This window comes from Brachycentrus maculatus, unplaced genomic scaffold (genome assembly GCF_059751285.1).
Source record: "Brachycentrus maculatus isolate JH-2025_06_01 unplaced genomic scaffold, ASM5975128v1 h1tg000298l, whole genome shotgun sequence".
Classification (NCBI taxonomy): domain Eukaryota; kingdom Metazoa; phylum Arthropoda; class Insecta; order Trichoptera; family Brachycentridae; genus Brachycentrus; species Brachycentrus maculatus.
Window position 1 is genome coordinate 35,111 of NW_028281049.1, and position 14,684 is coordinate 49,794.

At 28.3% G+C, this 14,684-nt stretch overlaps 1 protein-coding gene across 2 annotated transcripts; it reads right to left on the reverse strand.

Moving 5' to 3' along the window:
- Positions 1-3,366: 3,366 nt before the first annotated feature.
- Positions 3,367-14,684, reverse strand: LOC148304916 (farnesol dehydrogenase-like). Of its 2 annotated transcripts, none has more exons than XM_088267524.1 (7): positions 14,666-14,684; positions 13,024-13,178; positions 9,328-9,499; positions 7,638-7,764; positions 6,701-6,836; positions 4,680-4,832; positions 3,367-3,496 (listed from the first exon to the last, which is right to left on the reverse strand). In XM_088267524.1, exons 2-7 carry the CDS (start codon positions 13,153-13,155, stop codon positions 3,455-3,457), a joined length of 762 nt encoding a protein of 253 aa, XP_088123650.1. In that variant the 5' UTR covers positions 13,156-13,178; positions 14,666-14,684; the 3' UTR covers positions 3,367-3,454. The 2 variants fall into 2 exon arrangements, with proteins under 2 accessions (XP_088123650.1, XP_088123649.1); XM_088267523.1 differs by lacking the exon at positions 14,666-14,684 and adding an exon at positions 14,442-14,575.

Genomic DNA, 14,684 nt, shown 5'->3' on the forward strand with positions numbered 1-14,684 from the left:
TGGGTGAACAAGCCCCAACTTATTTTTATTTTTTTATTAAAATTTGTGGTTTGTAAAATTTTAATTGTGTCATCAATTGATTCGGCAGTCACGTTATGTGATATTTGTTTTTTTTTAATTGAATATGATTTGGTAAATATCAAGAGCTATTAAAATCCATTGAGATGTGTTTTGATATATTCAGCATCATCATAGAAAGTTCAAAGAGTTATGTCCTTGGGACGTTGGCGTTGAAGGGCTATGAAGGGATAGAAGCTATATTTTTTTTTATCAGTAGAATCTTGGACAGGGGGGGGGTAGATTTTAGTCATTGTTGTGTTTTTCATTATGGGTGCACTTTTTTATTTTATTTTTATAAATATTTTTTATTTCAAAGTTATGAGTATTTGTATATTTTTTCTTATTTAATTTATAAAAATCATCAATACCGAAAATCATAATTTGAACGATAATTACGATTTTTTTATATAATTCATTCTTTGTTTAAAAACTATCTAACTTACCTTCATGCCGGTTCCCCCGCAGGGGTAGGCAGAGAGAATAGTACACAACACAACTCTGTCTTTGCAAACATTTTCGCCTCTTCCACTTTCATACATCTCCTCATTCACACTCACCGATTAATAAATTATTTGAATTTTACCAATTGCATTTTTTAGTAATTACATAATGAAAGGCTTTACTTGTTTTTGCACTATTTTGCGAATCGACCCACACTATTAATTTTAATTGAAAACTTATATTTCGAGCATTCCAATATAAAGTTTTATTTAGTTCAGAATGGCTAACGGTTCCTCCCTCAGGATAACTATGTAGATTAACGGTTATGCGAATTGTTTGTTAAACAAACACGCCCCAGAAAATTGAATAAAAAGTTAGCAGGTCGTAACGCGAACTTTGCAATATGCACACGAACACAGTACGCCCATTTAATAAAGCAATGCTGGTACAACTTGCTCTGAGATAAGCGTCTACATGAAATAAAAGTGAGTAATGATAAAGAGAGCTTAATTCATGACCGTGGAGCGTAAAATTTATTACCCTTTTTGATTACATATAAATAAATATTGCTTTAAATTTGTGTATGTGTGGTAATAAATTATCAATAAAAATTCAATAATTGTTTAGTTTTCTCTTCTTCTAACCCTTATCCACACCCAATGGTGCATAAGGCACTGCACCGTATGGACACAGTGTTATCTTGATCTTTACTTACATGAAGGCAAGGTCATCACTCCAGCGCTTCAGGGACCGGTCCAGGGTAATATTAAATAAATATTTAATATTACCCTGGAAGAGTTCAAAATAAATAATTTTTATTTTCACCCCCCCCAGGAATTGAACCCGGGACCTCTAGCACGGGCAGGAGGTCAACCAGTCGTTAAGTCTGTCTCTCAATGACCAACATCTAGTGTGGAATTTTTGAAAAATAATTAATAAAAATTTATGGGGCAATAGGGCATAAAGATCCATTAGATTTAGAAGACAATATTATTGAGAAAATATGACAAGAATGTGAAATAAATGAACTTTGTAACAAGTCTTGATTGATATGAGATATTGAATCCATTGTTTCAGTTGTATTGTATTGTATCTATTGCGTTATTTTTAGGGTTCAAGCTTATTCATTTATTGTTTACCATGTAAATTAGGTTCAATAATATTTTTTAAATGTAAACACTGAAAATGCAATAAATCCTTGTACATGTACCTTTTACAATAGGCAATGAGTTTTTTTGACAGTTTAAAAATATTATTAAAAACAAATACTCACATCACTACCAGTTTATATTGTTGAATCATTCTTAAATATTTTTTAAAAATATATATTAATAAAAATAAAACCCTTATCCGCACCCCAATGGTGCATAGGGCACTGCGTTTTATAAACGCAGTGTTATCTTGATCGTTTACACATGAAGGAAAGGTGATCAGCCCTCCGCTTCAGGTACCAGCCCAGGGTAATATTGAATATACGTATCAGTGTAAAAATCACTTATATTTATTTTACCCCCCTTGGGAATCGAACCCGAGACCTCCAGAACGGTAGCCGAGCGTGCTGACCATTACACTACGGAGGCGGACAAAAAAAATATATAAACGATTTTAAATGAATTCTTGGTTGCAAAATACATTAAATTAAATATTTAAGCTTTAATTGCCAATTTAAAGTAAAAAGAGGAGAATTCACTAGATTTTCACGTTGAAAAAGTATCAATTAATCTTTTGTAGTTAAAACATGACAGAAACGAATGGTTTTTTTTTTATTTAAAATACATTAACATATTCCCATGAAAACATCATAAAAGTATGTTTCTTAAAATAAAAGTAAATTTTTGTAACGGTTTTTAAAAAGCACTACGTAACGGAAGAAAGCATTGGTTTATTTATTATTGTTGAATGAATTCACTACTATAAAATGCAAAATATTTAAATGTAATGTCGTAATTTTTCGTGGTTCAGTAGATATATGAATATAGCGCCCTCTTCTTGCCGTCATACGCACTGAGCCTTAGTTAAGGAAAATTCCAAAAGGCGGCGCTAGTAGTATTATTGCTTTAGTTAAGTGTCTTGAATTGGATGAGAAAACGCACTATACGGTTTTATAAATGAATAAAAAAATTCACGAAAGATTTTATTTTACTTTTGATTTATAAGTATTTTTTATTATAAAAAACAATGAAATGAAAATTATGGAAAAAACCTAACAATAACAGTCTTCAATAACATTCAATGCCGTTCTATTAAAAACTCAACGGTAAAAATATAGGTTTTTTTTAATAATTGAATTGAAAAAGTGTGCAATCGAATAATGTGGAAGCATGTAGAATTTCGCATCAATGTAAAAAAGGAATATTATTTTATCTATTTATGTAACTTCGTTTGTGTACGTTTTATTATTTGCTTAAATGTTTGAGTAAAGTATTGCTTTTTTGTGACTGTTCTTCAAATAACTGCAAAAATACATATTTAAAAATCCTGTGGTTTTAGTGCTTGTTTGTCCAGTTAGAGCAAAAAATATAATTTCTAAAAATTACTTAAAATTCATGTTGATAAGGAAATATTCTTTCATTTATTATCTACAATGAATTAAACGTATTTTTAAATCTTGTAAGTTTGAAAATGCATTGACTTGCAGATTTTTTTCACTGAGTGGGTTTCATCGTTATGTAAGGATTATTTTTATCTCAATTTTTTAAACTTTTATTGTACATGATTTTTAACATCAAACATATGAATAATTTGGTGAAAACCTTTGTAATTGGGTCAAACAATGTTAAAATGGTAGATGTTACCAAACTATTGTATATCGTTAACCCAAGACAAATTCCCTTTTCTTTGTTTTTTGTTAATATAAAACACAAATCATGTTTCAAATGTATTGTATATCAAAATAAATAAACCTGATTAAATAAGACAACACAAAATTACATATTCCTCAAAACACCTTTTCTTAAACCTTTTCATTTACATGACGTATGTACATCTCAGCTACCTGAAAAACAAAACAAAATACGGGTTACTTATAATTTTTACTTGATCTCAGTTTGCGACCTGAATCTCAAAAGGTACCTCATGAATTGACCTGGTGCTGATGTGATTGTTAGCAATGATACTACGTAAGGCAAGTAAGATAATTAGTAATAAATCTTAAAAAAAGTTATTTAAAAGAATCAAATAAGACAATAAAAATATCTTCTTGGGCAAAATATTATATGTAAATCAAATTGTAAAATTCAGTTTGCGCAAAATCGTAAATCTCCATAACTTATTCACCAATTGCTTTGAATTTTTGTCGCAACGTTTCAGTCAAATACGTGCGTATTTTTATACGTTATATTTTCTTTGTTCTATTTAACCAGTAACGCGTAGCCGGATTCATCTAGTTATTATATTAGACCAAATGTAAAAGAAACGCTAGAAATTAAGGTTAATATATTTAATAAAGACGTAAATAAATCAAATAAAATAAAAAGACCTCTGACAGTTTTAGGAATGTGCTACACGTTATATGTAGTTAATGGAATAAACGTCTTGTATATTAACATGACATGCTATATTAACATAACATAACGTTAAATAATTATTTGTGTTATTATTATTTACAAAAATACTTCAATTTTATACTATTTCTGTGAGCCTAAGCGGCTCATTATTCGAAATAGGTATCAAATTGTGGTAGAGTAGTAACCACGTAACCATAATCCGACACGTCAACAATTTTGAATTTGTAGTTTTTTTTATAACGTTTGGAAAGATTACGTTTTATTAAATTTAATTAGGAATTAATACATTTTTCATGTATTTTTTCTTACTAACCAAATCTGCAGTCGGTTACCATGTTCTTCTAATAAACCCCTTGTATTAAAATAACGTTAATAGTTTTACAATGAGAGAATCATTAATGATATATGGATGGATGATGTATTTTTAATTAGAAAAGGAGAATATACATAATTGATCATGCATTTTTTCTAACATATTGATATTACATATTTCCTTACATACCTGTATTACACCAAAACTGCGAACCAGATCAAAATTTTGATTAAGTTAAAAGAAAAAAGCTCCCTTGTATTTACATAACGTAAATAATGTTACCATGAGAGAGTCATAAATTACATAAAGATGGATATTTTTGATTTGGTGAGGAAAAGACACAATGCATTGTAACTTACTAAAACTGAAGGAGGAAGGGTCAATGCAGCTAAGAGACAGTCCGCGACCTCATCAGGGGCCAAATGATCAAATTTTTTAATTTTCCCGGATGAGAATAATTCCATATCCCCAGCATCAAACAGTTCAGTGTTGACCATTCCAGGTGAAATGCTCTGCAAAAATATGTTTTGTGAAAACCATTCATTTTACCACGCGATAACAGGTTATGTTAAATTCGGGCACACCGCCAAGAGCGTCGGCCAATCGTTACCGTATTTATTGGATCCGATTCAGACCGAACGTACCATGACATCACGTAGTTTTGACGCTTAACACCGAGATTAGGCCAAAATAGTAGTTGCAAGGAAAAAAAACATCAAAATAAAAATAAAAATAAAACAGTGTTTCATTGAATTGATACTGTATACGTTCATATACAAAGCAAACAAAACATTTATAAATAAATAGGTTTTTTTTACAAAAACCTACCAAATCATTTCATGTGTTTTGTTAGTGAGTTAGTTATACTTACTTTTACTGTTGTTTTATTAATACACGTTATATACACAAGAAATAACAATATAAAGTAATTACACAATTTTTATAATATTAACCCTTGATTGTTGACCCATTCCATTATTTTGCCTTGGCTTCATATTTTTGTTTGCCCTCTTACTCCCGCTGGCAACAAATTGAAAATGCACGGAACTATGAATTGAAGTATCCTACTTCCATATTTATTGTTCACCCTTGAAACCATCAACTCTTCGTTGTGGGTGAAGCGGGTATCATAGTTATGCGCAAGCGGATTTTTTCATACTATTGTACATACGATTTAATTATATTGTATTCATGTCCACCTCCGTAGTGTAGTGATCAGCACACTCAGCTACCGTACCGGAGTACCCGGGTTCGATTCCCAGGGGGGTTAAAATAAATATGGGTGATTTTAACTCTCATGTTTATTTCATATCGCCCTGGACTGGTACCTGAAGCGGAAGGCTGATCACCTTTTCTTCATGCAATGAACGATCAAGATAACACTGCGTCGCTACGATGCAGTGCCTTATGCACCATTAAAGAAAAGGGTTAAAATAATCATGTTGGAATTATTGATTTGATACTCACTATATGGACCCCTTATAAATGAAACAAAAGCTTTGAGTTTAATTGAATTTATGATGAAAGTAGACAGACAAATGGGCTGCAAAACAACGTATAGAATGATAGATATTTAAATGGTAGAAAAAAGAAAGAATGCAAGGCTGAGATAAGTTCTATCGATTAAATTGAGAATGGTGTGTTCATATAGTTGGGAAATGTGGAACAAACGAGATATGAAGTACTACTACTGCTGAGCATTACCTAGACCTAATAGTGAATAGGGCACTGCATCAAATTGATAGTTTGATTGAGTCCAGGTTGATAAATACATATTACAGTAGAAAAACACTTTTTGTTTATTTAAAATACCCTAAAAATTGAACTCGGGACTTCCAGCATGGTAGACGAATGTGTTTATCACTACACCATGGAGACAAGTAAAGAAAGAAAGAGAAAAGAAAGGAAAAACTAATACACGAGACGAATGTTGTTGAAAATGGAATCCAGAGAAAAATATTAAAACTATGTAGTTTTTCCACATTAATTTTATTTGACCAGCAACCGGGTTTTGTCTTTATTGACATTATCAGATTGGGACATCATCAGACTGACATATAATTATAAAATACGTTCTGCAAAGAATTAACAATGAAAATAATATAATTGAAAGGAAAATAATCGACGTATTCATCATTTTTTGTTTTGATCATCATACTTACCACATGATGCATAGAGCACCGTAAATAATCGACGGAATGTGAATGTGATTATCGATACACGAGGGTGATCGGTTTTGCGCTTCAGGCGCTAGTCCTAAGTAATATCTAATAATCATTTGACTGAATTGTTCAATCATATTTTTTGCAAAAAATATAGCAAAAAAAACACATTAAAGATACAAATGTAAAATTATAATTATATTTATAAAGGACCTTACCGTTATTTTAATGTTACACCCAAGGAAAGCCAGTTCCAATCGCAGTGATTCAGTCATTGACGTAATGGCAAATTTTGTTGCCGAATATAAATTCAAGTTCATATGTTTCGTAACGTACACTTGATGACCTGAGGCACTAAAACAATGAATAAGAAAAATGTTAAAAAATATTATATTGTTTTTTTTTGCTTACAAATATTATTTTTATATAGGAAATGGGGATGAAATGGAAATTTTATATATTTTTTTGATATGACATCCGATGTAAAGAGCATACAAGATTTCATTAATTGATTCGGCAGTCACTTTGTGGTAAAATCTATCCATTTTTAATTAGTGTTTTACTTAGTAAATATCACTATTTTTTTTAATGTACACAATGTGACACGTGTTTCGATGCATTCCGCATCATTTTCAAACACCGTAATAGATTTCAAGAAATAGTGGTATTTACTAAGTAAAGCATACAGGATGTCTAAATAATAATAATTAATCTGAATTTTCCAATTACCTAATAGAAAATAATCACTCATTTGATAAAAAATAAAGGTCTGAATATATTACACACATGCAACAGAGAACTTAAATTAGATTACTTATAAAAATTATAAATTAAACAGGCAATTTTTAATTTAATTTACAACTAATAAATACACAAGTAAACGATTTTTCTAAAATCCATTATTAATTTTTTTTTCCAATCACTCAACATCCCTGATCCCTTTTAACTATGATTGCTAATCAACATAAAAAATAAAGCCACTTGAGATCTACCTAAGCTCCTTATCAGGAAAAAGTATTTTGAATTTTGTTATGTATAAAATGTTTTAGTTTTAATCATAAAGTCTTGATAACGAAGCGGTTAGCTTCGGAATCGGGAAACATTATTATGCACAAAGTAAAACTTTTAAAGGGTCATAACTGTTAATTTATAAACCTGTTCATGTTGAAGATGTGGCCGCTAAAATTCCGTTCCCTCATTGATTTGATGGCTTCTCTTGCAAACACTGTCGTACTCAGTAGATTTATGTTGATAAGGTCTTTGTAATCTTGAGTACTCGATTCTAAGAACACAACCATAAAATTATTTTTATAGCAAGAAGTGAAGGCTTAATACATATACTGAAATGCGCCGCATCAACGTTAGTACAGCTATACCACAAGTGCGGATATTCACTTTAAGTACAGTCGCCAGAAAGGATATAATACGACTGGTATCACTCCATGGTTGGGATGGCTTGGTTCATACTCACGGATTTCATGCAATAAAAAGGATGTTCTATCTTTAAAACACAAATAAGTTAATTTCTAACAATCATATATTATATTATTTTTTGACATTTCATCAAAGATGAAGAAGAATATGGAAGTCTGGGCATTTACGGGGCTTACGACCGTCATAGGCTGGTTTAAGTGATCACTTTACACACGTGTAACATTCACCAATTCTACCCATTATTGACAACCATACTACTCAAATTCTTGGAAGTTCTATATATATGAACCAATTTAGAAACTTTGTTCTTGAATCACTAGAACTTCACTAGAGACATCTATTGGTGAGATGTAAAGAAGCTTTTTTTATTAAGCAGAAACTCTTATATTAGTATGTGAGATCCGAATCCCGGATTATAATCACACACATGAGAAACGCCAGAAAATACCATTTTCATTTTTAATATTAAGCTTATAATTTTACCAGATAATTTATTTACAACATTTTGAGTTGTTGTAAATAAATTATCAGATAATTTTACCAGATAATTTATTCACACTCAAAATGTTGTAAATCATATATTAAAAAAATAAATATCAAATTTGTTTTTATTTGAACCCGGTTGCTGGTAAAATAAAATTCATGTGGAAGAAGTTACATATATGTTATTTTATTCTATGAAATGCAGTTCCACCAAGAAATGTAAGTACAAAACTTAAAAAAAAAACATAAATGTATGCATTACCTCAGTACTTAATTGATGTTTTTGGCGAAAAACAATACTGAAAATATATTATTCAGTAATAAGCTGAGTTAAGTAAACCAAATTGGTCGAAAAACTAAATTTAATATTCTAAAGTACTTGTTTGGCTCATACATTTCGATTTTTCAATGTGCGTTTAAAGTTATAATAATGACGTACAAAAAACTTATTGAATTGTTTTTAAATAGCCGAAAACAAGTACGTAAGTGATGTAACTATTTAATGTATTATATTTACTAAAAATAATGCCGTTAACAAACTGATGTAGGCTTAAAAAATGTTTTTTAATTGGGTTGAATTTATTTAAAAATTACAATAAATTAAAGAGAACATATTTAATACAAAGTTTCATTTATTCAAAATTTTGGATATATGGAGGAGATGCATTAATATACAAATGTTTGAAAATTTTAAAAACCTTATGATAATTAATATTTGTTAAATCAAAGTAAATCTTAGTTAAATCTGAGTCTACGTTTTTTTTGTGAGAATTATTAAATATGAAAAAAAAGACATTACAATTAATGATAAATGAATATTCAAAATTGAAAGACAAAAAAATCAATGCCATTTGTCAAATAACAGTAAGTCAAATAACAGTAAGTTTTGTAATGCATAAAAAGTATAAGTGTAAAGGAGTTATCTTACCACAAATTCTAGTATTGCTTCTTAGAACTCCAGCATTATTGACCATGACATCGATGCCGCCATATTTTGATTTGATTTCCTCAACTACTTCCGGTATCGCATCAGCGTCAGTCACGTCAAACATAATACCGTGTATGGCTCCCTTCTCATTTCTTACTTTTGTAGACAGTTCCTAAAGAGTAAAATAAAGAATGACTTTCTTGAATGTTTTTTACAGATACTTTGTGGCACATTTTATAAAGTTTACAAAATAAAAAAAAAACTTTGTTTTTAACCACTTTTTTATTGGTACACTTTTTCCCCAACCGGTTTCGACAAGAACCTTGTCATCATCAGGGTTTAACATGTACTAATTCTAAAATATTGAAATACTCATAGTTAGGTGAAGGGGCGGGTTTAACCCTTCCCTTACGATGCCAAAAAAATTCATAGTTGGAGAAAAAGTGTACCAATAAAAAAAGTGGTTAAAAACAAAATTGTTTATTTTATAAAGTTTAAAAAATGAATTATTTAAAACAAGTTTTTTTTATATTGTTATACATACAAACCCGTATAGAAGAGCAACATTAATTTAATTTGTAATTCTAAATAACAAAAAATAGGTCATAGATCCAATATTGGAATTTGTACTTTTGTCAGCTCAAAAAAGTGAGTGATAATTTTTCGCAAATATTATAAATTATTTTTATTTGATAAAAAATTCATATTTTATAGTTTATTTTATGACATGTATTGTTCACAATATAAACAAACAAAAAATCACACATAAAATGGGATTAAGCCAGAAGTTTTAATTTTAAGAAAATAAATAGGTGACAAAATAAAATTTTATATTAATTTTTTGAAAACTGGTAGAAAAATATTATATATTTTTTTAATAATTCTCTCCTGCTCATTAAAAAGATTTTTTTGGATACCCAATCATTTTTGTCAGACCTTTAAATATTTTATATATTATACAATATTTTTTTTAAGTGTTTAATGCGATTCCGTAAATTAACAGTTTTTACTTTCCCTCTTCTAAGTACTATATATTATTTAGTAAGTAGGCCCTGTTATGCGTTAAATGACGTAGATCTAAAGTCAACAAAAATAAAAGCGAATTTTCATTCATTATAACCCTTATCCGTACCCGATGGTGCATAGGGCACTGCATCATATAAATTATCAATATTCAATATATTTCGAAATATATTGAGAGCATCAATACATTGCGAAAGTGCGTCACGTACATATTTTTCGCAGTACTTTAAACTTGTATGTATTACAAATAAAACATTTTAATTTAATGATTAATATTCAAAAGAATTAAAATAAAAGCTAAATTTATGTAAAATCGTACTTTGGAATCGTAAAAAAAATTTTGAACAGCAAAAAATTTATAAAATTAAGAGGAAAATAATTCATGTATCAATATTATCTGAATCAGTTATCCCTTTCAGAGTTTGATAGGTACCGTAGAGTAGTTGGGTAAACGCTCGACTGCGAAACTGGCGTTATGGGTTCGATTAACGCCAATTGCTAAATAAATTAAAGGTTCATTTACAACATTTTGAGTTTGTCCAAATACTTGTTCACAAATCTGGATTATCTTCAATTATTTTTCTCATGTCTGGATTATCTCCAATTATATTTCTTATGTATGTCCGAATCCGATTATAATCGGATTCGGACCTCACATACTGATATAACAGTTTCTGTTCAATAAAAAGCTTCTTTTCATCTCACCAATAGATGTCTGTAGTGGAGTTCTAGTGATTCAATAAGAATGTTTCTGCATTGGTTTATATATATTTACATATATATATATATATATATATATATATATATATATATATATATATATATATATATATATATATATATATATATATATATATATATATATATATATATATATATATATATATATATATATATATATATATATATATATATATACATATATATATATATATATATATATATATATATATATATATATATATATATATATATATATATATATACATATATATATATATATATATATATATATATATATATATATATATATATATATATATATATATATATATATATATATATATATATATATATATATATATATATATATATATTTATATATATATATATATATATATATATACAAATATATATATATATATATATATATATATATATATATATATATATATATATATATATATATTTATTTATTTATATATATATATATATATATATATATATATATATATATATATATATATATATATATATATATATATATATATATATATATATAAATATATAGAACTTCCAAGAATTCGAGTAGTGTGGTTGTCAATAATAGGTAGAATTGGTGAATGTTACACGTATATAAAGTGATCACTTAAACTAGCCTAAGACGGTCGTCAGCCCCGTAAATGCCCAGACTTTCATATTCTTCTACATCTTTGATGAGATGTCAAACAAATAATATAAAAGGTACATTTGTTTTCCATAGATCTATATGCTTGTGAAGTATTTTTCAAATCTCCTCTCCGTTTCCTTACTATCCTACCTACAGACAAACCTGCGGGATATTCCCTAAAAAAACGTATGATTTATCTCTTCACCTTCGATGAGTTTTTCAGTTATACTCACAATTCCGTTTTGCATAATTTTAAGTGGAAATCAAATTAAGAAGAAGAATACAAACTCGGCTATATAAAACGTGTAAAATTGGATTCGGTAGTAATATGTATATGAATCGTTGCGGATTCGTATTAAGTTAAAGCGAGTTAATGCTTTTCTCAGAGCAATAAAATTTTACAATAATAATAACTGTCTTGCATTGCTGATGTAATCGTTTAATATTTATTGGAAGTGTGTATTCATACTATTTACATCTGTTATGTAGTATTTTTTTTTACTTCTTTATTTTTTTACAAAAGTGTTGGTAATATAAGTACATAACTACTCACCGAAATTTTTAACTTGTTTTTAAATTTTTAACCTTTTGACTCTTCGTCAGGACAATCACTACCACAAAGCAAACGATACTACCCGTCACTACCATAGCACTATTTACACACTTAATTTAACACAAAATGTACATACAAAACATGCGATTTTGATCAACCCGAAGATGTCTGGTTTGAGTATTGCTAAAATCTGTATTTTTAAATTTGAAAGATTGTATTATTGGATCCATTTCAAATACTGATTTCAATGAAATAACTGAATTTAAATTGAAAATTCAGTTATTTCTATCCCATCCACATTTTAATTCTTAGTGGGTTGTTGATAACGGGTGTGGAATCATTTTTATTCATGTGTTTTATGTGATTGTCTGTATTGAGTGGATAATACATATGTTTCTTACGAATGTTGGTCAAGAATTAATAAAGGGTTAACAAAAAGTATGCAGTTTGGTACCCAAAACTTTTTGTAACCTTAAATTATTGACCGTTATCTCAAATAAAAAATAAATAAATATTAGGGTGTTGTATAATTCAGTGACGCTAATTTTTAATCGACCAATAAAATAGCAATTAAACTAGATACACTTCACGAAATCTTGGACGACAGGTTTTGGTGTAAATTAACATTTGAAATCTAGTTTTGTTTGAAGACGGAGAGAGAAAGAAAGTATTTTAAAAAGTATATTTTTTATGACGCACTTGGAAGGGAGACAAGAGATGTATCAGATACCTGTAATTTATCCAGTCTTCTAGCAATACCGATGACGATCATTCCAGCATTGGCTAACTTGACAGCAATAGCGGCCCCTATTCCAGAACTAGCTCCAGTCACAACTGCTACTCTTCCAGTCCATCTCTCCATTGTGTACTCGGAGTCAATTTTACCTTAATTTATATCTCACTAAATTAAACTTGTTAAAAAATACACATTTAAAAATTGGTGACAAATCTTAATATCCACTTTGTTTTAAATACTAAACGATGAGTTAACAGCATGAGTAATGATTAATGAATGATGCTGGGGGTATACATATACAAAGATATCTCCAGCATAGGTTGAGAAAAGTGTCTTTCCCAACTCATATTGCCAATTGCAGACTGGTTTTAATACAAATATTTCAAGAAATCAAAACCACACTATTTTTTAAAATCATTTTAATGACATATATTTTTTCATAATATCCTCTTAATCTACTTAAAATCTTTGTTAGGCTGGGAAATAAGACATTAAAAAAATAACAGTATTGTTTGATCTTTTTAATGTTAGTATTATCTGAATAATCCTTCATTATATGGTATACAATCTATAGAACTGCTTTTACGAAATGGTATAATGTTAACCATTGAATAATCTTAGGAAAAAAATATCGTTCAGAGGACATGATTTTTTGTAGTTGATAGTAGTAATAATAATTACTTAACTGTAGAATATAACAATTAAAAATCAGTTTTTTACATCAATGTATTATAAACTCATTTAAATTAACACAAAAAATAAACGATTCGATATTTCGATCAATAAATATTTTTTCTAAAAATGTCGTATCATAATCAATTTGATAAAACCGAGAAAACAGATTGATTTAAGTAATATTTTAATTATATTATTAGGATAAAAGGGATATTATAATACGTTATTTCAAAATGGTAACCAGTTTTAGTTCTGGTCGGTCATTTTACCTGCATGTAATTTATGCTGATACAAATAATAATGAGCTTACGTATACACCAATTAGCGTGAACAAAGGCATAAAAATTAAGTAATTTTCAATGAAATACATTTAATTATTTAAGATTTTGTTCATTTGATACGCTTTTTATTTTAGTGTGGATTCTGAAATATACAATATGTGAAAATAACTTTATTAGACGCACGTAAAATTATTTGGATGTAGTAAACCCATGTTTAAATTATTTATTGAATTTGGAAAAAAAAATATTTAAAAAAAGTTGATTTGACAAATTAATAAGTTACTTAGATTTAATTATGCGTTTCATTAAATTTATAAAAAAAGATTTTGAATCACTTTCATAAATAAAATTGGTCAAATGTCAAAATGATATTTTATCGACGACTTTGTCACGGTGTTGATTCAGAATAAATGTTTTTTCATTGCATTTATTTTTTTTTACATTACACTACTTTACCTTGAAGATTACTCTTGAAATGACGTTCGAAATGAGTAAAACTAAATTTATAAAATTAAAAGTATACGTTGAATTATACAAAAACACTTGTTAAAAAAAAAACTTTAAAGCTAATCGTAAAAATCTTAGTTTTTATGAATAATTTTTAATCAAACACGACTTTCACTTCTAAAAATAAAATGAAAAATATGTCATAAAGTTAAGAATCACTAGGTATTACTTGCCTCCTTGACGGCTACAGAG

Bases quoted from the DNA above. Each gene is read 5' to 3' on its own strand.
- LOC148304916 (XM_088267524.1), bottom strand. From the start codon at position 13,155: ATGGAGAGATGGACTGGAAGAGTAGCAGTTGTGACTGGAGCTAGTTCT. The intron at 6,837-7,637 runs GTTTATAAATTA...TCATTGTTTTAG, and splicing joins CACATCTTCAACATGAACAG to TGCCTCAGGTCATCAAGTGT. The intron at 3,497-4,679 runs GTAAGTTACAAT...TTTGTTTTTCAG, and splicing joins CCCTTCCTCCTTCAGTTTTA to GTAGCTGAGATGTACATACG.